Source organism: Phyllopteryx taeniolatus, chromosome 3 (assembly GCF_024500385.1).
Source record: "Phyllopteryx taeniolatus isolate TA_2022b chromosome 3, UOR_Ptae_1.2, whole genome shotgun sequence".
In the NCBI taxonomy this organism is placed as follows: domain Eukaryota; kingdom Metazoa; phylum Chordata; class Actinopteri; order Syngnathiformes; family Syngnathidae; genus Phyllopteryx; species Phyllopteryx taeniolatus.
In genome coordinates, this window is record NC_084504.1 from 20,591,479 (window position 1) to 20,618,426 (window position 26,948).

The 26,948-nt window shown below is 40.0% G+C and overlaps 2 protein-coding genes across 20 annotated transcripts in view; one reads left to right on the top strand and one right to left on the bottom strand.

Moving 5' to 3' along the window:
- Positions 1-42: 42 nt before the first annotated feature.
- On the bottom strand, positions 43-24,997 carry mthfd2l (methylenetetrahydrofolate dehydrogenase (NADP+ dependent) 2 like). 17 transcript variants are annotated; one of them, XM_061767488.1, is made up of 13 exons: positions 24,662-24,802; positions 24,482-24,585; positions 21,336-21,440; positions 18,550-18,596; positions 16,681-16,776; positions 16,115-16,191; positions 14,580-14,764; positions 14,286-14,408; positions 13,204-13,356; positions 10,738-10,845; positions 3,473-3,565; positions 3,006-3,131; positions 43-1,839 (listed from the first exon to the last, which is right to left on the bottom strand). In XM_061767488.1, the coding sequence occupies exons 7-13, from the start codon at positions 14,668-14,670 to the stop codon at positions 1,724-1,726; spliced, it is 810 nt and encodes a 269-aa protein (XP_061623472.1). In that variant the 5' UTR covers positions 14,671-14,764; positions 16,115-16,191; positions 16,681-16,776; positions 18,550-18,596; positions 21,336-21,440; positions 24,482-24,585; positions 24,662-24,802; the 3' UTR covers positions 43-1,723. The 17 variants fall into 17 exon arrangements, with proteins under 17 accessions (XP_061623472.1, XP_061623469.1, XP_061623470.1 ...); XM_061767485.1 differs by lacking the exon at positions 16,115-16,191; XM_061767486.1 differs by lacking the exons at positions 16,115-16,191; positions 21,336-21,440.
- The window catches only part of slc20a2 (solute carrier family 20 member 2), a 60,566-nt gene continuing 58,523 nt past the window's right edge, over positions 24,906-26,948 (top strand). For all 3 annotated transcript variants that reach the window (XM_061767469.1, XM_061767470.1, XM_061767475.1), the window contains exon 1: positions 24,906-25,043. The gene's annotated coding sequence lies outside the window, so the exon portion shown is untranslated. The remainder of the gene's footprint in view (positions 25,044-26,948) is intronic.

A 26,948-nucleotide genomic window follows, 5' to 3' on the forward strand; every position in this document is an offset into this window, starting at 1 on the left:
CGCTCTTGGCACGTGAAAACATAAGACACTCCTTTTCGAGCGTACCTTTAGCACTGTTTATTTCATATTCACTTTCCCGTGAAACCTGGAATGTTCCACAAGGATTTCAAATGTCCTTGGTAGAAAAAATATCAACTCTTATAAGAAGAAATAAATACAAATAAAAAAGGAACTAAAAGGAACATGGTATAAACTTCTCAAGTAAGCAGGTATGGAGTCTTGATGCTTGTATAGAGCTTTTTAGAATGTTTGTAAACAATAGGCACCAGGGTACTTCCGGGTGGCAGAAAGTGACTTCACTGACTTCAACTGAAAACGATAAAAACTTGTATTAGGATTGCGCTGCCAGATACAGCCAAAAGGTTTAGGGATTTTTTGTTGTTCAAAAAAAAATAATTAACCAAAAAAAAATATTGATTTCTAAATACATTTTAGGTTTGAAGATCATTGCTGTAAATGTACAAAGACTGAGAACTATGTAGTAGTCAATTGTGGAGATAAATTTTTTGGGTCGACGCACTTTGGCTCCGGCATGAGAACTTGAGCGCCTTCGTTCGCATCAGCACTCATCCAGCGCAAATACCATGTGCAATTAGCTAGCTAGCTACGCCTACACCCTGAAAATGAATCTTCCCTTCAGCTGGTGTGGCTGCTTTAGAGCGTCTCATGGTCGGCAATGAGTCCGGGCACGTCATGCAGAGAATGACGGAAAAGCGAAGCTTATTTATTTTTTAAGTCCTGCTTGACAGCCAGCGCGTGGACGAGGCCTTTGGACTGGCGAGGCCGCTCTACTACACTACGTTGTCACGATGACCCGGTGGGATATATTCCAGCCACTGGAAGCTTGAAGCGGATCTATTTTTGTGGCTCAAACATGGGATGTATAGTCATAAGAAATATTTGTGGTTTTTGAGTGACCGTTGACAATTTAGCAGGTCATGGTTTCAGCATATTCAGCAGACCATGCCCACAGCATTTTAAAAGACCTTAGAGATTTCGAAGACTCATTTTATATCCTTGCAAACTTCTTTTAATCATTCAAATTTGGAAGGGTTGTTAACCTCTTATGTGTGGTTTGTCAAATTTGTATTTATTTTTATTTTACAGGGATTTTAAACTAGTGGAATCTGTGTGTGAGTAGAATAAATCGAGTGGATGTCATAAATAGTTGTTTAGAAAACATCGCAAGATTGCCTACAGGCACGATAGCTATTTCTTAAGGGACAGACTGGGAACCAAACCATCATTGGGTTTGTGGGAGGCATTTTCTCACAGGTACGTATAAAATGTTTGGTTGCGTTATCTCGCCAGCATCAGCTATACTACGCGGTATCCATTTCACGGTCAAAAGAGCACATCTTTGCCATTAATCCGAGCAAGTCCATCAATGGTCATGTTAACTATGTTGGTATTTTCAAGTCTGCTTTCGAATCAACTACTGTGTTCTGTCTCCCTTGGAAGCAAGATACCTCACATAGCATCTTCTTTTCGACTGGCATATCAAACATTCATACTACGGTGGTAAAGAAGAAGGCTAAAATCATTATTCAAGCTATCTCCTCTGGTTTCTCAATCGTTCTGCCTTTGTCAAAGATGTAAGGTTTTCTATTAATTGTGGTGCAATTAGAGATCTCTTTGAGTTTTTGCCACCTGGAAGTACATGTGAAGTCATGGTGAAAACGTCTATTGAAAAGTGTGTGTGTGTGTCACGATGTGTATCGTGTTAATGCATCAGTGCGTTTCTGGCGGCGGTCACAGTGTTCTTCATCAACATGGCCACCGTCATAGGACCCACGCCTCCAGGAACGGGAGTGATGAAGCTCGCCTTCTGTTTCACACCTGCAACAAGTGACAAACAACACAGCAGCTCAGAAACACTTACCAGCCATATTTCCCTCTCATTATTTGGCACTAAAGCAAAGGACACACATACTGATTTTCCACCACTTCAAAGTCAGTCTCTACAGATTATCCTGGCGATTATCCTGTGGTGTGTGTGGGGTGCTAAGAGTGATTTTTCCTGCCCACAGACAATTAAAATTGCTAAACCCATTCAATATCGCAAATCCTTGTGTGTGCTCACCACAGAGTTGGACTGAGCCCTGGATGCCGTGATTGTGACATGAAAGAGAACAATAGCCAATTAGCCCTATAAAGCCTGAACCATGTCATAATTGACAGAAAAGTCTAATTCTTTAAAACTGGGGTCTTTATTGGTCATTCTGACCCAAAATTAAAAATAAACTGTATTAACACTTTTTCACCCATCAGTTCTCTTTGGTCTTCCTTACAACAGTGATAAGAATCCCAAGTTTAAAGTTGAAGTCTATATGGGATTCTTCAAATGTCTGTTCAGCCACTGTTAAATTCATTCATTCATCTTCTGTACCGCTTATCCTCACTAGGGTCGCGGGCGTGCTGCAGCCTATCCCAGCTGACTCGAGAGGCAGTGTACACCCTGAACTGGTCGCCGGCCAATTGCAAGGCACATACAAACAAACAACCGTTCACACTCGCATTCACACCTACGGGCAATTTAGAGTCGCCAATTGACCTAACATGCATGTTTTTGGGATGTGGGAGGAAACCAGAGTACCCAGAGAAAACCCACGCAGACACGGGAAGAACATGCAAACTCCACACAGGCGAGGCCAGATTTGAAACCGGGTCCTCAGAACTGTGAGACAGATGTGCTAACCAGTCGTCCACCGTGCTGCCCCAAAACTGAACGATGCTAAATTATTTATCTTCTTAGTATATCCGTATATTAGTGAAAAAGCAATGTTCTGCGTTCAAATGAAAAAAGGAAGTCATTAAACTCTTTTAAAAGTGACTGCACACCCAAAATGACTTTGCATTGACTTTAAGAAGGAACATTTAAATGATCGCTCCCAGTTGTAATTTAATGTCTCATTAATTATCAGCTCCAATTCCTGGACCGCTCTTTGTTGATCACTTTAACAAGAATGTGTGTTCTTGAGTAAGAATTCCAACCAAGTATTTACCCTCGAAGTCCACATCACCAATGAGCCTCAGTTTCCCCGTTTTGGGGTCCACAATGCGGTTGATGCCCACGTCAATGACTGCCGCACTCTCTTTCACCATATCTGCTGTGATCAGACCGGGAACACCTAAACATACACACACAACGTTAGGATAACATGATGTGACGAACACGATGTCCCTAATGTTGTCATTTCCAAAGTCCTGTGTAATACTTGATCACTGATCGCACTAAGGTGGAAGTGTACAATATATCCACTGACATATCTGATATGTATGAAATACCTGAGCATGGATTTAGTTCAAATCTTTCACTTCACTCAGCAATGACCTTTTCAGCTTCACTTAGCTCAACAGTGAGGTCGGGTTGATTTCATTTGACACGAGGTATCAAAACAACTCATAGTGAGCACCATAACAAAAGTTCAATTTCAGTTGCGCTAAATAAATACTGTACGCATCTAATTACCTGCAGCAGCAATGATGATGTCGGCCAGGCTGGTTAACTCCTTCAGCCGCTCCCTCGGCGTACATCTGTGAGCGATGGTCACCGTGGCGTCACCTGAAATCAAATTTCAAAAATCAATTGAAAAATAACAATAATAGCACTCAACAATACATTTACTTTTAAAAAACATACAGTATTGAGGTAATTAAATAGAATGTAAGGAATGGGACAGTTTTTGATTTTTTTCCTTCAATTCAATGGACATTGCGCTGCTTATTCTGGTGTGCACACATTGGCCACCTGGGGGCAGCATAATACAGACAGAGACACACAAAGAAGAGTTTCACAACTGTCTGAAGTAATAGTCATTTTTCGCAAAGGATAAAGAATATGTCTGTCTACATGTGTTGCTCCACTGTTTGAGTTCAAATATCTGTTGTTTGATAAGGCCGCAACACATTTGTTATTTGCTAGCCCGTCTATGCCATTTTGCATTATTTGTTAGCATTAAGCTAAACTGACTTCATTAAGGCAAAGCTACAGTATGTGGTTGTTTTAAATGCATACATAGGATGTGATTTATTGTTCTCAAATTTGTAGTGGAACTGTGTGAGGCTTCAGGCTATGTCCCTATTACATTTTTCAGCTAATAAATCACATCGACAGTCATCTGCGGGCTTCTGTTGCAAAACATATTTAGGTATGTCAGCTCAACTAACTAATATACAGGAAGTCCTCGATTTACGAACGTGTTCTGTTCCTACGCTGGCGACGTAACACGAATTTCCGCGTAACTCGGATTTCACTGTTAAAGTAAAAATTTACGGTGAAAATACTGTTACGGGTATTGTCCCAGGTGATTGTGTGTGTGTGTGGGCGTGTGCGTCGATGTGTGAGTGAGATGGGACTGCGCAGGCGTCGTCTGGATAACAATTCAAAACACAAGAGCAAGTCAACTTCGGAATGGCTAAATAAAAAAAAGAAAATGAAGGTTTTGGAGTGACCTAGTCAAGTCCAGATTTTAATCAGACTGAAATGCAGGGGCACGACCTTAAAGGCGTTCTTGCTCGAAAACTCTCCATTTTTCAAACAATCAAACAATTCTGCAAGGAAGAGTGAGCCAAACTATCGGCAGTTATAAAACATGCTTGATTTCAGTTGTTGCTGCTGAGTATGGCCCAAGCAGTTGTTAAGTTTACGGGGCCATTACTTTTTCACACAGGACCAGGTAACTTTGAATAGTTTTTTTCCTTAATAAATGAAATCATTTAAAAACAGCATTTTAAGTTCACTTGGGTTATATTTGCCTGATATTTCCATTTCTTTGATGAGCTTGAACATTAAAGTGGGGAAACTATGCAAAAATATAAGAATTTGGGAAGTAATACACTGTCCATTTCCCCTAACCATCTTCGTTACTCATTACTGCAAAACAAAATCCGAAGAAATTGTTCATTGCTGTAATGCCTGAATCGCAGAGCACAAAGCAGAAGAACAGATCTGCCTATAAGGAAGTGGTCAGGATACAGGTAAGAGGAGGGCATGAAAATGAGAGAGAGTTAATCAGGAAGTCTATATATGAGTGAGTGAGTGAGTGAGCGTGTGTCTCTCTCTCCTCCACCCCCCCCCCCCACCCCCTTCCGACTCGAGCCCAACAGATGCCAAAGTCGCATGATGCCCAGCCAAACTTCACTATTAGCCAGCACACAGATCTTTAACTACTGTATACGGCACCGAGGTAAACTAAATAAATACAACCCCAATTCCAATGTAGTTGGGACATTGTCTTAAACATAAATAAAAACAAAACAGAATACAATGATTTTCAAATCATGTTCAACCTATATTTAATTGAACACACTACAAAGACAATATATTTAATGTTCCAACTGATAAACTTGATTGTTTTTATCAAATAATCATGAACTTAGAATTTTATGGCTGCAACACATTCCAAAAAAGCTTGGACAGGGCCATGTTTCCCCTGTGTTACATCACCTTTTCTTTTACCAACATTCAATAAACATTTGGGAACTGAGGACACTAATTGTTGAAGCGCTGTGGGTGGAATTATTTCCCGTTCTAGCTTGATGTACAGCATCAGCTGTTCAACAGTCCGTTGTCGTATTTTATGCTTCATAATGCACCACACATTTTCAATAGGAAACAGGTCTAAACTGCAGGCAGGCCAGTCTAGTACCCGCACTATTTTACTACGAAGCCATGCTGTTGTAACACGTAAAGAATGTGGTTTGGCATTGTCTCGCTGAAATAAGCAGGGGCGTCCATGAAAAAGACGTTGCTTGGATGGCAGCATATATTTCTCCAAAACCTGTATGTACCTTTCACCATTAATGGTGCTTTCACATGTGTGTAAGTTACCCATGCCATTGGCACTAACATAGCCCCATACAATCACAGATGCTGGCTTTTTAACTTTGCGTCCATAACAGGTTCTTTTCCTCTTTGGCCTGGAGGACATGACGTCCACAATTTCCAAAAACAATTTGAAATGTGGACTCGTTGGCCCACGGTACACTTTTACAATTTGCATCAGTCCATCTTAGATGAGCTCGGGCCCAGAGAAGCCGGCGGAGTTTCTGGGTATTGATAAATGGCTTTTGCTTTGCATAGTAGTGTTTCAAGTTGCACTTACGGATGTAGCGCCGAACCGTATTTACTGACATTGGTTTTCTGAAGTGTTCCTGAGCCCATGTGGTGATATCCTTTACACACTGATGTCGGTTTTTGATGCAGTGCCGCCTGAGGGATCGAAGATCACGGGCATTCAATGTTGGTTTTCGGCCTTGCCGCTTACATGCAGTGATTTCTCCAGATTCTCTGAAACTTTTGATGATATTATGGACCGTAGATGATGAAATCCCCAAATTCCTTGCAATTATACGTTGAGGAAGACGGTCCTTAAACTGTTCCGACTATTTTCTCACACACTTGTTCACAAAGAGGTGAACCTCGCCCCCTCTTTGCCTGTGAATGACTGAGCAATTCAGGGAAGCTCCTTTTTTGCCACCTGTCCCAGCTTTTTGGAACCTGTTGCAGCCATAAAATTCTAAGTTACTGATTATTTGCTAAAACCAATCAAGTTTATCAGTTAGAATATTAAATATCTTGTCTTTGTAGTGTATTCAATAAATATAGGTTGAACATGATTTGCAAATCATTGCATTCTTTTTTTATTTATGTTTAACACAATGTCCCAACTTCATTGGAATTGGGGTTGTAGAATTAAAAGTAAAAAAAATAAAACTTTCAACAGCCACTTTTTGGAATACTTTTACTTCCAATACACGACCAGCTGAGGGTGTACCCAGCACACCCGCAACCTTAGTGAGGATAAGCGGTACAGAGAATGGAAGGATACTTCCCCCCCCCCCCCCTCAATGGTATGCGTCCTTCAGACATAGCTGAGCAGGGACTTGGAGTTCAGCCCTATAGCCATTGATTGAAATCGGATCGCACAGAGCAAGATTCAAGGGAGATAAGAACGTGGCGGAAGGTAAGGCGAGTCAGAGCACATCACCACCACCACATCACATACCTACTTGTATGTGTGAGAAAGACATGCAAAGAAATAAAAGAAATGTGTAAAAGTATTTTTCATGGCATTCATTTTTACATATTAACAGGTAAAATAGCACAAATACATTTAGCATGATTACACAAAACCATCAAAACCAATTTCCATGAAACTTTGTTGAGGGGTGGTGCTTGAGACAAGGAAATAAAAGAAAATTATGTCAATTTGTATAACGCTACTGATAAAAGGAATATATATTTTATAGGAGTGGGAGTTGATTAAAAAAATCTAATTAAGAGAATTTGTAATTAATGAATCCCGATTAATCGCATTTTGAATCCTACAATATTTTCCCTGAAAAGCAACGTGGCTTAATTTAAATGGAGTTTTGGAGGATGACTGTATCAAATAACAACACGGATAGGATTATTGTTAACTGTAAAATAAAAAATGCATTTCATTGCATTTTAATACAAAACAGTACAAAAACTAAACAAACCTAAAGTTAAAGTGCTATTTTAGGACAGTTTTTTACAAGTTTTTTTTAAGAACAGTACTTTAAATGGTTTCTGCATGGCAGTTGAAAAGTTGAATCACATGGAGGGTTGAAGTGCTTCGGTGGTATGAAACTTGCACAAAACCACGCTTACCAAGACCTCCATCGTGTAGTTTTTTTCCCCAAATGAAATGGTTTTATTTTTTGTCTTTCTGGCATAATCATAAAAAATGAAACAAATAAAGGCTTAAAATATTTCACTTTTTGTGTGGTGAACAAATCTAACATACACTTATCTTTTTGAAACTAATGATTGAAATAAATTAACTTTCCCTCGATATTGTATTTTTTTGGGCACATACCTGCAGACTCTTTCCTCCTGGCTCCCCGTCATCACACCAACTTATTTGTTCACGCAGTGGTGCGTGGGACTGCACTAACAATAGTCAATGTGGAAATATGATCACTGCGAAGCTTCGAAGCAGAGATTTTGCTTTTAGTAATTGAATTACTCGCCTTATTCGATTAATCGTTTCAGCCCTACTTAGTCTTAACAAGTGACAATGGGCATGGTGACGCTGGAGTTTTATAACATTGAAAGCGAGTCTGCTAACGTTGGGGAACTAGCTCTTATGTTCTTTTAACAGCCATTGTTGAAGTCACTCCATCTTTTTGGAATAAATGATGCAAAAACACATTTGGGTCACATTCTGAATTGTTCCACTTCAGGGCCTTTCAGCTTTAGGGGTTCTATTGTATCCGTGTCCAGTTTCATTTTTGCTCAGCTTTAACACTGAAATCCAACACAAATTCCAGTGTCACATAATCCTACTCAAAAATAGTTTTTGATGCCTTGTCAAGTTAGGACAACTCTCCGAAGAAATCAGGCAAAACTCCTCCAGGTCAGTTTGTGTATCTGTTGCCTCGTGGTTGGTGTAGGTTGTTCACAGGGACATCTTTAGGAAGGAATGTTCTTTCACTCTTACACTTCATTCTATTGATCATCGTAATCCCTGGCAGATGGAATGTGCTCTTGTCTTCAGAGTTTCACAGATATGTCTGTAAGGTGATAGAAGTAACAGTGCAACTGCAATACCATGACATCACATCTTGTTGCTTCATCCAGTAATTGCCTCTCCAAAACCCCTCACAACTTCCTGCACCCTTATAAGGTCGCCTTATCCGTTTGAGTCCCCCCTCACACACACACAATCCCTGGTGTTTCTTTCTGGTAAACATCCGGCACGACAAATGGAAGTGTACAGTTATGAAATATGTGCAACATGCAATGTGCAATGTTGAAATGTTAAATGTGCAAGATTAATTGTGGTGCATTTCACATTTAACACGTAATGTTGCATCACAATGTAGCCTCTCAAGAATTTAACACTTGTACTGACTTTAATGCTCATTTAGCATCGAGTGAATGACTAAGGATATGATGAGTATCTGGTGGCACATACCATCTTCCACTATGTTAAGTAGCCTGGACACCCAAGATGAAGCTAAACCAAAGGTGGCAAGTTTAGTTTATGCTTATTACCAAAAATGGCTTCCGTCAGGTGCTGCAAGATCAGCATGATGCATCATTATGAGATTTAACAGAAGCCTGTTAATCTTAAGATTACGGGTTAAAACCCCATATTGTGAGCTAAATGTCTTGATTATTATTGTTGTTATATTCTAGGACACACAGCCTCTCATTATAGTCATATTAAAGGTAAAAGAAATAATCTATACCACTGATTTAGCCAACATCATGATTTTCCTTGCCATATCATGACAAAGCTTCAAATCTGATTAATTTCAGGGATGGGGCAACTAAATACAGTGGAAGCCTAAAAGTAAAAAAAACATTCTTCTCCACAACTATTTATTATAATCTGGAAAATGTACCCAATCATACTATTACTTTTGCCAATTATAAGAGAAGTAATCAAGAGTCAAACCACCACCGTCCCTGTGTTTGTTCCCTAAAACCCTTTTCTGTCCATCTGCATTTTCAATAAGCATCAGCATAATTACAAAAATAACTGTAACTGTTTGTAACTGGGCGGGCACGGTGGACGACTGGTTAGAGCGTCTGCCTCACAGTTCTGAGGACCGGGGTTCAATCCCCGGCCCCGCCTGTGTGGAGTTTGCATGTTCTCCCCGTGCCTGCGTGGGTTTTCTCCGGGCACTCCGGTTTCCTCCCACATCCCAAAAACATGAATGGCAGGTTCATTGAAGACTCTAAATTGCCCGTAGGTGTGGATGTGAGTGTGGATGGTTGTTTGTTTATGTGTGCCCTGCGATTGGCTAGCAACCAGTTCAGGGTGTACCCCGCCTCCTGCCCGAAGATAGCTGGGATAGGCTCCAGCACTCCCGTGACCCTTGTGAGGAGAAGCGGCTCAGAAAATGGATGGATGGATGTTTGTAACTGTACAGGCAATGTGTTAAGTAACATTTCAACAAATTTCTCAATTCTTAAGTGCAAAAAGTTAAGTACTACAGTATTAAAACAATGTTTTTGCATGAATCGCCGCTCCCCTACTATTTAAGAACTTGAGCTGCCCAGTCACGTAGTTGGGAGACCAGCATTTCTACAGCATGCAGAAACCACAAACATGGTAAATGTTTCAAAGAAGAAGCAGATTGTACTGGCCCCTGTCACTATATTATAATAATTAAAAAAGATAAAACGGGGAGAATAAATGAGAGTGTGGGTATTTTAGAGGCTGTTGGCAATGATCGCCCCATCCACTGACTGCACTGGAGAATTTCAGAAACATGGGTTCTCCACACCTTGTTTTTAGCCACGTGCATATGAAATTATAAATATAGTATTATTGTAAAACAATATATACACCGTATATTCTGAACTGGTATAGCTTGGTGGCGGCTGGCTGGATCTCGCTTCATACCCAGAAACATAATTTTTGTTGTGATCGCTCATGTGATATGACACAACATTTTTTGATTGGCCGTTACACAACTGCAACGTTGCGATGCCATTCACCTTTGAATCAAATTTCACATCGCACCGACGGTCGGCCATTCATGAAAACTAGTTATAGAAACCCGGATTCGGCCTTACACTGTTCGCTTCCTGAACTGTAAGGTCTTGTTGGTGTTTGAACGTTCTATTATATGTTGCCGGCTCATTTGCACAATGATTAACACAACACCGATGATGATGGTTCATGGTTATGGCAGTTGGTCTCTGTCACTACAAAACATGCACATTACACTAACGCAATCACACGCACTCACCGCCAGGGCGCTCATGGCTACGATCGGTATGCAGCAACATGGCGATGGGCATCCCGACATTTTTCGAGCGTCCGGCAACCAGCACATTCTTTCCCACTGTCTCAATACCTATATTCAAGGGGAAATAATTGGAATGAATTATGTTCGGCACCTCAGGGAGAAAATAACTCTAAACTTGTATGTAGATAGAGTAATACATTTTTCATATGATTTTTACTGCATTTGTCCTTCCTCTCAAGGTTGAAAGAGGAGGGGTATGATAAGCATCCAATGACTGCAGCAAAAAGAAAATGCTGACTAATATTTTAAAGTTCATTTACACATACACACATACCTAGGCTGTTGGAAAACTAGCAAATACTGCATGTCATCAACGGCTTTGATTATCGGTGTGTGCCAATATTATTGTTCATTAATCCATTTTCTATCCTTTATTTTGATCAGGGTCACGGGTGAGGTGGAGTCTATCCCCGCTGACTTTCGTCGAGAAGCGCGGTACACCCTGGCCTGGTCCCCAGTCAACAGGGCAGCAATTATTTCACTGTGAAGGCCATCTTGGAATCACTGTGATTATCATTATTCTTTTGACGATTAAAACTTTTTGCAAACACAGTATGCCCCAAACCTCAGTGTTTTTTTTTTGCCAAAACATGTATCCTAATGAAAATGTACACTGGATATAAAAGGTCTACACACCCGGTTCAAATGCAGGTTGTGATGCAAAAGAACAAGACCAAGTTAAATTATTTCAAAACTTTTTCCACCATGAATGTGACCGTTAATCTGTACAACTCAATTCGAGAGGGAAAGTAAAAATAAACAACTTAGATGAGGCGGATGAACAAGTGTGCACACCCTCTCACAGTATATGATGGAATGTGTCAGTGGTCAGAATTAACCAATCACATTTAAACATGTTAAAAGGGAATCAGCGCACACCTGTCACCATTTAAAGCGCTTCTAATTAACTACAATAAAGTTCAGCTGTTGTAGTATAATTACTTTATTTTTACTACCATTGTCAAAAAGATTTTTTATTTTTTTGTACCCCGCCTCCCGCCTGAAGATAGCTGGGATAGGCTCCAGCACGCCCGCGGCCCGAGTGAGGAGAAGCGGGAAAGAAAATGGATGGATGAATTGAGTTGTTGAGATTAGAGGTCACAATGGTGGAAAAAGTTTTGAAATTATTCATCTTTATCTCATTTTTTTAATGTCACAAAAACCTCCCATTTGAACAGGGGTGAGTCCACTTCTTATATCCACTGTAAGTATTGTAAGGGTCACGAACACAACCCTCCCATACATTTACTCAGTAGCGCCCGCATTGAAAGTTGGGGGGAAAAAAACCCAAAAAACCCCAACACCAGTTTCACCGATTGACATGAATTACAGTGGACATGTCTATCATAACAGAACGCACAAAAAATGTGACAAGAACCCTTTCACGAAACTGAAGAAGAAATCGTAAATTTTGGTTCAAAGAAGCGAATTCTTGGGTTCCCACTTTGAGATACTCTTAGCCCCAGTCAGAAGCATGTATCCTAGACAGACGGGAGATGCTGAATTATGACGCTTATTTTTATATATATTTTTTTTAACCTATACCAATGTTGATGACGAGCGTATTAAAAAAACAAAAAAAAAAAAAAAAAAAAAAAATGGAAAAAAGGGGAAATTGAGGGGTGGGGCTATGGCCCATTCATTGCTGCCTGCAACTAAATCACAATCTGGAGTTTATTTTTTATTTTTTTAATCAATCAAATCAAATCAAACGTGTATCTTAGGAGGAAATGTTGGTATTTTAGGGGCCCGGGGCACACCAGAACACATAGTCAGCCATTTCGGTTTTAAAGTCCATATTCTTTTTTTTTTTTTTTTTTTTTTTACAATTTTGACGCATTTCCATTTCTTATCAAGACCAGAAACACACTAGATATTACTAATGGTAATAAGTATTACTATACATTTATTGGGGAGCATGTTTCAAAACACTCAAGTCCACATTACTACAAAGGTTTTAAAAAAATTAAACAACATGCATTGTCTGAAAGGGTTTTAGGATGTCATCAAAAGACATTTTGCACAAAGAAATTAAAGATAATTGGAAGAAATTGAATGATGAGCAAGAGGATATGGAACTCTGTTCAAGGTGATTGCAGGGTGAACAATTATGATTAGGCGCCATCTCGTGGACTTTATGTAGTAAGTTGGCAAAAGTCTCTCGGTGCCTGGAGACCTGTAGGACTATTCTACTCAACTATGTTCATCACTTCATTTTCTATGGCAATTGCAGGTGTGCTGAAGCCTATGCCAGATGACTTTGGGCAAGAGGCGGGGTACACTCTGGACTGGTGCCCAGCCAATTACTGTGCTATGTTCTATTCTGAAATATTTAATCGGTATCTCATACAAACATAGGATTAGGTTAGAAAAGAATTGAAAATGGAGTTAAAGATGTGCCTTTACCTGATCTTTTAATGATCTCCCAGACAGCTGCAGGCGTGGCAGGCACCATGGATCTCTGGTCAAGACACAGCTTGCCGATATTCACAATATGGAAGCCATCCACGTCCTTTTCTGGAGCAATGGCGTTACAGACAGCTCTTTCATTGATGTGCTCTAAAAAAATAAAATAAAAAAGAGCGGGAGAGAGGCATTTCTATTATCGCCTGGTCTTGATGTTTCATTTTAACCCAAGCCAAGAACTGCCTTGCACTATCAGGCAAACCTAGTTGGTAACATACATTTTGGATGCTATAAAGCACTGTTTCCCAACCTTTATTAAGCCAAGGACATATTTTACACTGATGACACAAATTTCACTGAAAGTATCCTGAAATCGTTTTGCTCTCGTCTCAATTTAGTCACAAATTTACTGACTATGAAAGCTGATATAAGCAAGGAGTCATGACTGGCAACAGGTGAATACACAGGTTAACTCCCATCTAGTGGAAGAGCATTAAATTCTTCTGCCTCTCACTGTACGTCGCTGGTATAGAAGATACATTATTTATTGTAGTCAATAAATACTTCAACACTACATTAATGTCACAGCACAGTGGTTGGTTATAAGGCTGCACAATTCCAGAAACTTTCTCAAGTCAACGCAAACAAAAACAACCACAACTAGAAACAAAGTGCTATACACAGATAAAACTCAAACATAAGATATAAAACAATTTTACACAAAAGAAAAGAATTAGCTCAAACAAAAAACTGGTGCAGAGTATTATGACGAGTTGCAAGCTAAAGAATAAAATAGGTTTTAAAAGCGTTTTTACAAAAATGTTAAGAATTTTCAAAGTAGATAACCTTCTATGGAAATTAACAAAGTTATGGAAATTAACTAGGAATTTACAAAACAGGTTGGCTCTTAATAGGGGTTAATAGTTGAGAAAATATGCTTGACTGAACAGATTTCATGTGCGTATAGTTGAATATGAAGAGCCCACTGCCAGAAAGGTTAAGGGAAGATGCTTTTTTTTTACAGTATTTGTTAAAATTAATAGGGCTTTTAAGAGTGAGCACACGTTTGCATCAGTGTTTACCAGGAAGTGGCAGCTGCACCAGCAGTCCGCTGACCCGCCAGTCTCGGTTCATCTTGTCTATTAGATCCAGCAACTCCTCCTGAGAGACCGAACTAGGGCGCAACACCGTGTCGCTGGAAATACCTGAATTGCAAAAAGCTCATTACCTTTCTGTTTTTTGTTTTTTTGTGGATTACCTTTGCTGCTCGAAGCCATGCTTATCTGTATCTGTCGTGTCCAAGCATGCCAACAGTTGCGTTACGTTTCCGTGTTGTACGTTAGTCATGCAGTGTTTAGAAAGGTGTGACATCTGACCCAAAGTGCTGGCAGCTCGTGTTTTGTTCCTAACGTAGGTCCTGCTGGCCGGGTCGTCCCCCACGAAGACCACTCCTAGATGAGGTCTCATGTTACCCTGAGCGACGAGCTCTTCCACGTCACGTTGGATCTCTCTGTGGAGCTGACGAGCCAACGCCGCACCCGAAATCACCACGGCTGCATGCCTGGACATAAGTGTAATGTGGTACCATAATCATGAGTTTAATTTGTTTCATGACCATGCTCGTAAACTTTCCCTATTGAAATGAATACAAATTAAACCATTCCAGCCCACTAAGAAACACTCCAAAGTTGTGTTTATTGCCTTTTTTACTACACTTTCTTCACTTTTAAAAGCTTCTCTATCCTTTCATGGAAAGGAGTCCACATCTTAGATATTATTTTAACGCTCTTGGCTTGGCGTTATAGCCTTTATGGACTACTTCTGCTTCTGTAATAGCCCATATCGTAGAAGTACTACGGTGTTAAATCTTGCCAAGTCACTACATGCACACTTTGCTCATGTTTTTCTCTGATTTCAAACTTTAATTTAATGGACGTCATCTGCATCTTCTCTTCAGCACACAGTTCCTCAGAAATATGGCAAAATACCTGCACTAAAAATGGGGAATATGCAAGCACAAAACACAGCTGGAACTGTACTTTAACTTTCGGGTAACCACGTGAACTGATGTTATCATGTTACTAGTGTAATGTGGGCTCCTTCTAGGGTACACAAATGAATTACTGAAATAAATATTGAAACTATACATGTTACAGTGGCTTCAACCCTTTTTTTTTTTTTTTTTAAACCAGGTTGGAACATTTGCGAAGTAAAGTTCCGTTGTATTTAAGTACAACGCTGATACACTCAATCCTTTTGAAGAAAACAAAAATTCAAACATTCTGGGGGAAAAAAAAATAAAATAAAAAATCATGTAACTTTTATTTTTTTACTTTCACAACTTTGTTTAATTTTTTTGTGTTGAGAATTAACACTCTTGCTAAAATACTTAAAGCAACGCATCTGGTTTGTCCAATGTTTTTGTGATGTCCATATTAAATAAATTAATTCTATGTGAAACATTTTTAATTTAATCATTATTTAAATACTTTTATATTCTGCTATATTCAAGTGCAGTTGTTGATGTTTAAACTGGGCATAATGATGCAGTGAAAAAAAAATCAATCAATATTTAATTCATTTATGAAACCTCAATTTATCCAAGGCAATTGAGAACAGACTTTCATTTACAATGCTGACCTGGCAGTTTACATTTTAGGAATACAACCTCTGCCTCATTTTGATGAACACATGGGCTCACTATGCTACTGTATTTTACTGTTGGTCATTAAGGTGGTACAGTAACTAGAGAACAAAATATTTTCTGAGGTGGTATTTCGGTGTAAAAAGCAAGTGAACCATAACTATATGCAATTTAAAAATAAATAAATAAATAAAAATCAGGGGTCAAGTACTCATCTTTTTGGACAGGCTGAGCAACAGCATTGTAAATGACAGGCAACCTGCTTACCTTTCTAAGTGCTATGTGATCTTCCAACAATGTCATGATGTCATCACTGCAGTTTTTCTGTCCATGGTCTTTTTGTACTAAAATATTGTTGAAGTAGGTGGTTAAATGTTAATTAGGGGGGGGGGGGGGGAGGGCATTAATATAACGTTTAGCAATATTTATTATTATTATTAATTACATTAGCGTGAAGACTTGAGATTAGCATAGGTTAGCCTGCAGTGGTTGGTTAATGGGTTATTCTTCATCCAACCCCCCCCCCCCCCCCCCCCGTGTCATTTCTGACAGTGGTTGTATACACGTGAATGCGGTCAGCGTGTTCTCTCACGCGTCAAGCGGTCAGACTTGCTGCTCTTATGTAATGTTTTGTTGTCAAGTGCGATTATCTGAAGCTTCGCCAGCAAACACAGCACCTGCAGTGAAGCCGCCTGTCATTCATAGCACAGGTCCATCCCCCAACCCCCATGTCGTCACACAACCTCCGCTTCAAAGTAACGCCCGCTTGCTAGTAAAAAAAAAGAAAAAAAAGAAAAAGGTTTGACTACTGCTGACACTTTGAGTCGTTTTACCTCGTCGCCGACTGCTGCAGGTGTCTCCGTTGATTCTCGCATTTTCTGTGTATCCGCAGCTTGGCCCGGCAGGAGCGGTGGGGGTCCGCCAACCTGCTACAAAGCGTCCAGTAGGAGCGTAGCGGTGAAACAGAGGCCGCCATGTTTGCGCGAGCGCGAGTGTGCGCGTGAGCGTTGTCATAGTGACATACCACCACTACCGGGAAGCTAACGATGCTACATGCTAGCAGAACAACAAAGACGACCTTCATTACAATCATCACACACATTCGCCTCATTTTAGCCAGACTTGAATATTATTCGATGTAATATTATTATCTATGTAAAAATCAAGAGTACATGGTCAAATTAAAATAAACCCTTTACGTTTGTGGAAAAAGATGGCACTGACTCTTGCTGTAGCCACAAACTAGATCCAGTATTTTTTTGGTCTGTTTATTTTTTTCCAGAGCTGTATATTGAATTTCTTTTCCGTTTAAAATAGCAATGATTCCAAACTAGTAATGTGCTACAAGGGATCGTCAAGTGTGCCATTGCAAATGATCCAATTCACTGAACTGGTCCGAAAATTCTAATGTATTTACTACAAATAATGTATCTTTGCTCATCTAGTGACAGTCAATAAAATATTATTCCACCAGATGGCAGAATGTAAAATTTTGCTGGGTATCCACCTGTTGTCATTAATACAACAGAATAGGTCACTCCATTTTGCATTATTGTTACATTAAAATTATTTTTTAAACAGTTAGTTCACCTCTTACGAGAATGTTTAATAGTTACACATACACACCCTTGGGGTTCTGCTTTTCTGATAATTTTTAAATTCATATTAAACTATGTCGCACAATGTCATCGTTATGCAATCATGATGCTAAATAAAATTTGGGACAACGTAAAACGTTTGAGGTAATTTTTATAACTTGATTTATTCGTAGTCTTGCTTTTTCGCTGAAGACATCTGTATTTATTGTAGTTTTACAAATGACAATTAGTAATAATACTGGGCGAGCCATTTTTCCCCACTAGATGGCAACAAATATTTTGCCTCCAAGGAGTGCTATAGTCAAGCCCTCCTCCCTGGAGCATCAGTGTCCCCTCTGAACACAATTTTGTCAACACTATCAGTTCAAATGGCCCAGAGGACATTTTTATGTTGCCTTTCATTCCCCTGGAGAACAACAAAGTGGCATTATCTGGGTGAAACAATCCAGTTAGACCTATTGATTCACAACAAAAACAAAAAATATTTTCAGTGTAAACTTTGTTGAATGGCACAAAGGTAGCAGTGTGTTTTTATGCTAAAGCAAAGCTTCAAATATTCAATTACATTATATTATAAAAGCCATCCATCCATTTTCTTTAGCGCTTGTCCTCATTTGGACAGCAGGTGAGCTGAAGCCTATCCCAAATGACTTTAAGTGAGAGGCACAGTACACCATAGCCAGGTTGCCAGTCAATCACCGGACATAATTATGTACACAAACAACTATTCACACACATTGACAACAGTGGGCCATTTGAGTCTTCAATTAATCTAACATTCATGTTTTTGGAATGTTGACGGAAGCCGGAGACCCCGGAGAAAACCCACTCAATTGCTTGGAGAACATGCAAGCGTCACACAGGTTCGGACCTCACTTTAGTCTGTGAGGTAGACGTGGTAACCACACAACCACCGTCCTGAACATAAAATGCTCTTTAAAATGTTTGTTTGACTTGAGAGTGAAAGCAAGTTTTAAAAACTGTGGTCCATTGCCTGCCTGCCGAGAAAAGACTTAATAAAAGAAGCTGCCGGCATTTGTCCTCGTGTGTTCAAATACACAAACCCGGTCATGATTACAAAAACATTCACATGCTGATACATACCAGGGAGGATATTTATTATAACATCAGCCAGCAAGAACTCAATATGCCTGAAAAAGACAGTGAAAATGACAAACAAGAAGCAAGTCAATGTCCTGTAGCTGTGAGGAAATTGGGATATTTTTCCCATGGGAAATTAGGGAAATAGAAATAATTAGTAGTTCCAGGGTTAAACTGTCCCCATCATGCTACCGTCATGGAAACTAAGTCACTTTTAATAATGAAACATTTAAAAAAAGATAAAATAAAAACATTGCATGCACCTCATACAGCTCTGACATGTGAAAGTCAGATAACGTAGGCACATAACATACAGTGGGGCAAAAAAGTATTTAGTCAGCCACCAATTGTGCAAGTTCTCCCACTTAAAAAGACGAGAGAGGCCTGTAATTATCATCATAGGTATAGCTCACCCATGAGAGACAAAATAAGAATTAAAAAAAAAAAAAAAAAAAAAATCCAGAAAATCACATTGTCTGATTTTTAAACAATTTATTAGCAAATGGTGGAAAATAAGTATTTGGTGACCAACAAACAAGCAAGATTTCTGGCTCTCACAGGCCTGTAACTTCTTCTTTAAGAGCCTCCCCTGTCCTCCACTCGTTACCTACATTAATGGCACCAGTTTGAACTCGTTATTAGTATAAAAGACAACTGTCCACAACCTCAAACAGTCACACTCCAAACTCCACTATGGCCAAGACCAAAGAGCTGTCAAATGACACCGGAAACAAAAATGTCGACCTGCACCAGGCTGGGAAGACTGAATCTGCAATAGGTAAGCAGCTTGGTGTGAAGAAATCAACTGTGGGAGCAATTATTAGAAAATGGAAGACATACAAGACCACTGATAATCTCCCTCGATCTAGGGCTCCACACAAGATCTCACCCCGTGGGGTCAAAATAATCACAAGAGCAGTGAGCAAAAATCCCACAACCACACGAGGGGACCTGGTGAATGACCTGCAGAGAGCTGGGACCAAAGTACAAAGGCTACCATCAGTAAAACACTATGGCGCCAGGGACTCAAATCCTGCAGTGGCAGACGTGTCCCCCTGCTTAAGCCAGTACATGTTCAGGCAGGTCTGAAGTTTGCTAGAGAGCATTTGGATGATCCAGAAGAGGATTGGGAGAATGTCACATGGTTAGATGAAACCAAAAATAGAACTTTTTGGTAAGAACTCAACTTGTTGTGTTTGGAGGAGAAAGTATGCAGAGTTGCATCCAAAGAACACCATACCTACTGTGAAGCATGGGGGTGGAAACATCATGCTTTGGGTCTGTTGTTCTGCAAAGGGACCAGGACGACTGATCCATTTAAAAGAAAAGAATGAATGGGGCCATGTATCGTGAGATTTTGAGTGAAAACCTCCTTCCATCAGCAAGGGCATTGAAGATGAAACATGGCTGGGTCTTTCAGCATGACAATGATCCCAAATACACCGCCCGGGCAACGAAGGAGTGGCTTTGTAAGAAGCATTTCAAGGTCCTGGAGTGGCCTAGCCAGTCTCCAGATCTCAACCCCATAGAAAATCTTTGGAGGGAGTTGAAAGTCTGTGTTGCCCAGCGACAGCCCGAAAACATCACTGCTTTAGAGGAGATCTGCATGGAGGAATGAGCCAAAATACCAGCAACAGTGTGTGAAAACCTTGTGAAGACTACAGAAAACATTTGACCTCTGTCATTACTAACAAACGGTATATAACAAAATATTGAGATGAACTTTTGTTCTTGACCAAATACTTATTTTCCACCATAATTTGCAAATAAATTATTTAAAAATCACACAGTGATTTTCTGGATTTTTTTCACCCTCATTAAGTCTCTCATAGGTGAGGTATACCTATGATGAAAATTACAGGCCTCTCTCATCTTTTTAAGTGGGAGAACTTGCACAATTGGTGGCTAATGCAATATTTTGTTGCCCCCGTGTAGCATGGGCGTTAAGCAGTTCCCATAGGTACTATACAGGAAAAAGGCTTAACGTCCATAAAATTCAAAATAATGGGCCAATCATTGTGATATTTTCAGAGGTTGGAGTATAGGTAGAGATGTCCACATAAATTTTGATGACGACTGACAGCAGGTTTTTGACATTAAGCGACGTTAAGCTTTTTTACGTTAAGCGTTTTAGACAATCCCCTCAGCGATCCATGGATCACTGTATTGAATGTTAGCAGTATACCCTAATTAAATAAAGAACAAGCTGGTGACAAAATGCTGGCGACTTAAATGTGTCAGCGGACCTCAGTGATCTATATCCCCTCAGACGAGCCCGCAGTCACCAAATTGTCACATGCTCCGGGGGGAAGCCAAAGGACACACCCTCGCTGCACCGACATTGACCAGCTCAGAAATGGGAGAGCCGGGGGGACACTGGGGGTATGTGCCCCTCCATTTTTTACCCTAAGTGCCTCTGTGTGTGTGATGTGTCCCTTTGCATGGTGGAAAATATCACTCAGCACCCCCTAACCCCAGTTGACGGATGGGTTTCGGGATGAAAATTTGTGCTCCGGCACATGTTGTGCAGTCTACAAATATTGAACCCTATGTGTTGAGGCTGCCCCTTCTTTTAGATTTGAAGAAAAAGCAGAAGTCCCAAAGAGTTCATTCATCCTTTGATGCTCACTAAACTGATGTCTGGTGAGATTTGCTAACTTCTCTCGTAATGCCAATTCGACATCCAAAGTTTGCGCTACTTTGGAAGAGACTTTGGTGAAATTCCAAATGATTTGAGCGAGGGATGTTTGACTTTAGATGTTGTACTATTATTTTGACGTTGCACTGACCTCAACATAGGGTTTTTTGGTAATACGTTGACATCAGGGCCCCATTGGAAAGTGGAGGCAGTTCTCTTTAAACAATTCAAGTAAACAGGGAAAGTTGAGGTTTGCCTGAAGAGAAAAAAAAACATTCTGTATACATTTGCAAGCGATTTAGTCACTCAACGCATGACTCACATTTGCCTTTTGACAAGATGGTACAGACCAGTGCAAGCTTGTTTTTAAAAGTTGGGAGGAACGTGACATCATGGCACATTGCACTACTACTATTTCGGCACCACGTTGATACTATTACATACAATAGGCTGTATGAACTCAATTTGTCACAATTTTTTTTTATTTACCACCAGACTGAATCCATCAGTGAAGTCACTTGCTGTGACGCTCATCTGAAAGTAACTAGTAGTGCTGAAGAAAGAACAACAGCAACAATGTAGTGTCATGAAGGGAATGATTACATTATCCCTGCTTTTTCCTTCTGTGTGCTGTCTTGTGTCATCAGTGGCCAGAGGTGGGCAGAGTAGCCAAAAATTGTACTCGAGTATTGTTACTTTACAATATAACTCAAGCAAAAATAAAAGTAGTCCTCTACATAATTACGTATTGAGTGAAAAATCTATTCAAGTACTGAGTAACTGGTAACATGGGCTTTGTTTTTTTTTTAAATCAGAGCATAAAGATTAAAAAAAAAAAAACACAAAAAAACATAAAATAGGAATGTACCAATTCAGATATTTTTTTAAATAAGCCAATGAAAGGATTTTCAGATGTCCACTGTATCAATATTATAATGGTTAATTTATTTTTACACTTGTATGACAGTTAATAATGTTACAATGTTACTTAGAACATTGCCTGTACAGTTAATAAAGCTTTGACGTTGGTGATAGTTTCATTATCTTAATTCACATTATTGATTGATATATATTTTGGGAAATATTAATAAATCAAAGGACTCTATCAAACTATCAATATTGCACTGGCTTAATTATTTTTACATGTACATGGCTGTTCAAAAGCTTCATTCAACAAAAAAACAACTGAGGTAATAATAGTTTTACGATGCTGACAGTTTGACCCTGTATTGGAATAATTCCATTTCCATTACTTCCATTGGGGACAAAATGTATTGAATACAATTTGGAATTAGGATCTGTTTTGGTCCATGTGTCTTGGCCGTAGCCCCCGCACGCTGGACAAATTAGACGTCTTTCTAAATCCCCAACAGGCGTGGGTGAAATTCCTCTCAGCGAGTAACTTGTTCCACTCAAACCTCTGAATGGAACAGGGTCATGTCTCAACAAGACACAGCCTTACAGTTGAAAGGGGCATTTATTTCTCAAGCGTGCCATCAGCCATTTTCATAGTTTTGGATTGAGAATTAAACATGTTATTATCCATTTAAAACACTTTGCATTTTATCCTCTTATCCCCATTCCTGTCTTGTCTTTGTCCATTTTCTCCTACTCTAATATTTGTTCCATGAAATTGTATTACTAAATTCTCAACAGTCAATTCTCTTAATTCCGTAGCATTGATTTTGGCTGCACTGTTTTAAGTATATGTATGTGGTTGTTTGATTTTTTTCATCCAATCAGACTTCAGCTTGTATGTGCTCCCATGTCAATCTGGTCTACTCAGAGCCTTTAGAATCATTAGTGCTGGCAGATGTATTCTAAACTATATTAGCAATGAAACTGTTCCTTTATACGGTAGTTCTAACTTGTAACCCACGATGACATCAGCCTTTTTTCATTCTGTGATTGGTTGGTCAGGGGTCAGCCAACTTCGACTAGAGAAACATGCCTGTGACTATCTGCACACATGAATACATTTAAACATAAGTATCTCTGCTGAGTATGATTTATTTAAGTTAAGTGTTTAATGGTATTTTGTCATTCATTAGAACACATTTTTGTCATGGGCCACATTGTAGTTATAGTTTCCCTCAAAGGAGCATTATGACTGTGAAATCATATAAATGTTTAATCGCTTCATCATATTAATATACACCATATACACAACAAATTGATGAATAGCTAGTTTTGAAATCAGAAGTCAAGGCTAACAGTTTGTTCAGCTATCGTTGAAGTTACTGTAAGAATCAGAATCATCTTTATTTGCCAAATATGTCCAAAAAACAAACAAGGAATTTGTCTCCGGTAGTTGGACCCGCTCGAGTACGACAACAGACAATCAATTGACAGAGAACACTTTTGAGACATAAAGACATTGACAAAAAACAGTCACTGCTCCAAAGACGAACGAAAAACACAAAAACAAAAACAATACTAGAGAGCGCGTAACCGAGGCGACCACACTGGTAGGCCGTCATCTTGGACTCTTTGCTAAGGTTTTGCTAAGAAAAAAATATGCTTACAATATCTCAACGTTATTTCCTGCCAATGAAAATTTGAAATTTGTGTACAGGTTTTAGCAAGAATAATGGAAGTTCACACACATGATTTGCTTTCGGGGCCCACATAAAATGATATGGCGGGCGGGATCCTGCCCTCGGGCCTTGAGTTTTATATCTGTGCCATTGAATTCAAGAAAGAATTTGTAGCAAAGAAAATTCACCTCCCAAACATCATCTCCCCCTCATCATTTTCCATACACCATCAAGTGTCTTCTATAAAGCTGAAAGTGATGTTTAATGTTCATTTATTAATTTCATTAGTCATTTACTCTATATGTTCACCTGTATTTCAGATTGCTTTCTGAATGTCAAACTATAGTTATTCTCTAGAAAATGTATTTTGGTTAATATTTTTGTATGTCTGGAAGAGATGAATTGGATTTACATGGTTTCCTATACAGAATATTGTTTTGCTTTTTTTGTACCATCTGGTTTTAATCAGACATTTTGTAAGAGATTTATCATGAAAATCATAGCTCCACTGCAACTATTTTTAATTTGCCCACTCGCTTACACGTTTGACATTTCACATACACATTGAAGCTGTCTTGTCACCATATTTCACGTTTGCTTCAATTGCCTACTAACCGAGCCCCTCTCCCCCCCTCCCACACACACTGTTGTTGGCCGGTTGGACTGGTTATGTAACACATGAAGCCCCTGTGCACATGTCTGCTACTACAATGGATACACGGCACATTTAGCAGGATTAAACATCATCATCATTACTTACGATCGTTATCCACCCACTGGGCGACAATGTGTTATTTGCAGCATGCGCAGTGCTCGAAATGAAAAACAGTGGGTTTCTTCCAGCGGATCCGATTCAAATCCCCACTGTGCATTAAAAAAAAAAAAAAAAACGTATAACGCAGTCATTTTGTTAGTAACTATCCACAGAATGACCACTCACTCATTCTCCACCTCTCACGCTCGCCCCCTCCTCCTCGTCTATCCATCCCAAAGCTGTCATCCCGTGTGTACTCGGCTCAATCCCCTCAACGCCCAGATGAGAGCGAGTCGAACCACAGAGCCAGGCGACGTACGCGGCGTTGGCAACATGGTGGCGTGAGAGAGGCTCCGAGTGAGGCAAGGGGGAAAACAGACATCACTCACCCGAGACAGGAGTGCGACGGTGGGGGGCGACCGACCGACAGGCCGACCGCTGGAATCTGGGACTTCTTCTTTTATTTTTTTTTTCACCGGAACCTCTGTTGGTGGAAAGTACGGACGGCGAGGGAGGCGAGACGCGACGTTGTACTTCCGCCGCTTCAAGGTGCTGTCCTCTTTGGTCGGTAAGTACCTTGCCAGAGCTTACCTTTGACTCGCCATTGTTGCTAGGGGTGTGTGCAGGCTGTTTGTTATATTAGGAGCTAGCTTGTTGTGTGTCCGCGCTGCGTTCAAGGAAGAATTGGGCCCTGGGCTGAGCGTTGCACACTTGTGTTACAAATCAGCCACCCTGGATCTAAATCACGCAGCTTTTTCTACGCTCGTGTTATATTTCGCCACTTTCTTTGTAGTATATGTCCGCTTGTCCCGTGGCACGCAAAAGCACGCCGACGCTGGCACGTGCGGGACTTCCCAAAGCCGAGTGTGCGCACAATTTGGACAAAAACGCCGACTGCGGGGACTCGGACCGGCCGCCGGTCGGGACTAATGTGGAAAAGTAGACTCGCCAAGCTCGGCGAATGTTTTTTTTGTTGTTGTTGTTTTTTTTTAAGCGGGCGCCTGTTCGTTTCACCGTTAATCACGCGAGCTCATTTCACTCAGTTGAGCAGCAAGAGTGTTCGGTCGGGGACGAGGCGAGCCGATGTCTGCGCATGCGCACTATGCACTCATAGCAGCCCAATACGCATATTCGCGAATTCACGTATTCGTGTTTTTTTTTTTTTCTTGTTGATGCTTCTCTGCGGACCTATATTGTAATATTTGTTCCCAATAATCTATTTCTGATGTAGCTATAAACACATAACATGCAGATAATTCTCTTCACTTTGTAGCATTTTAGATATTTTTGTCCAATTAGATTGTAACATCTATATACTGCAATGTTAATATGTCCACAGCCTTCAAAATCAGTCGTGCTGGTAAATGTATCCTAAACTACATTAGCAATGGGAGGGTTTGTTTAACCAATCCAATTTCACATTCTCAATTTCAAAATGATTCTAAACTGCTCCCGATTATGTATCTGGTACAGCTGCACGCTGTCATTTTGGCATGATAGTGGTGGTAGTAAACGGGATTAAGTCAGGTTAGTCCCTACTGAAGGTCCAGGTACCAAATGCAGTCTGTCACCGGTGGAGCCTGTCCCCAGCTATTCACAGAAAAACTCACATATTTGCATTTGTTGGTGCTTTTTCTGAAATGCGTTAAGATTCTTCCAAGGCCGTGTCTAAAAATAAAAGTAGTTCAGTGTCAAGGAAGTGTTTTAAAGTGATGAATCTTGACTGAGAAATGAGCTTTGTTTGTTGTGTAGGAGCCTAGTTTAGCCTGGATTGTTAGTGGAAGTGGAAAAGTCATCAAGGCATGTACATCTGCACTTCCGGTGCATTTATAAAAAAAAAAAATAAAAAAAAAAAAAAAAATTGTAAGCCATTTATTTTAAAGATTAGTTGGAAAAGATATTAAACTGTTTTGAGACCATAGTTTGTGATATATTTACCATTTACACTATTAATATAGGCAATTATAACCATTTTGAGGAGTGTGAATTGTGCACTTTTTTTATTTTTATTTGTGGCACGGGTGTGAGATTATTGTGACTTTGGGCTAACCTTTTTGGTGGGGCTTCAGGTAACTGATTTACTTTGGACCTCTGCTAGCTTGTTCCCAATCATTTAATTGAGTCCCTGTTGCTGTGGGGCAACCAGCCAGTTGGCTGAATGTGGGGAACCAGACACTCATTATGTTCCTCCCACCAAAGAGGGAGCCAACCCCATTGTCAACATGATAGATTTTCCACCACACAAGAAAGAGGGAGTATGCAGGAGGTGGAAAGAATCGCAGGAACACCCTTTATCACCATCCATCTAACAGCAGCATGAAAATCCCAAAATGCAGAAATATTACTGTGTATTTATGGCAGGACTATTGTATTGTTTAGGATCTTATTGTAATAAACAATCAAAGGAGACACCTAGCCGGGCTCCCTAATAGCTGAAACAAAATTGAACATTTCCATGTACACCCAGGGTTGG

What these genes read in the sequence shown, in the direction of transcription:
- mthfd2l (XM_061767480.1), bottom strand. Translation starts at nt 16,958, where the DNA reads ATGAGGCGAATGTGTGTGATGATTGTAATGAAGGTCGTCTTTGTTGTT. An exon ending in TAGCCATGAGCGCCCTGGCG is followed by an intron (nt 3,566 to 10,737) that starts GTGAGTGCGTGT and finishes ATTTGATTTCAG; the next exon opens with GTGACGCCACGGTGACCATC. An exon ending in TGGTGATGTGGACTTCGAGG is followed by an intron (nt 1,840 to 3,005) that starts GTAAATACTTGG and finishes CACTTGTTGCAG; the next exon opens with GTGTGAAACAGAAGGCGAGC.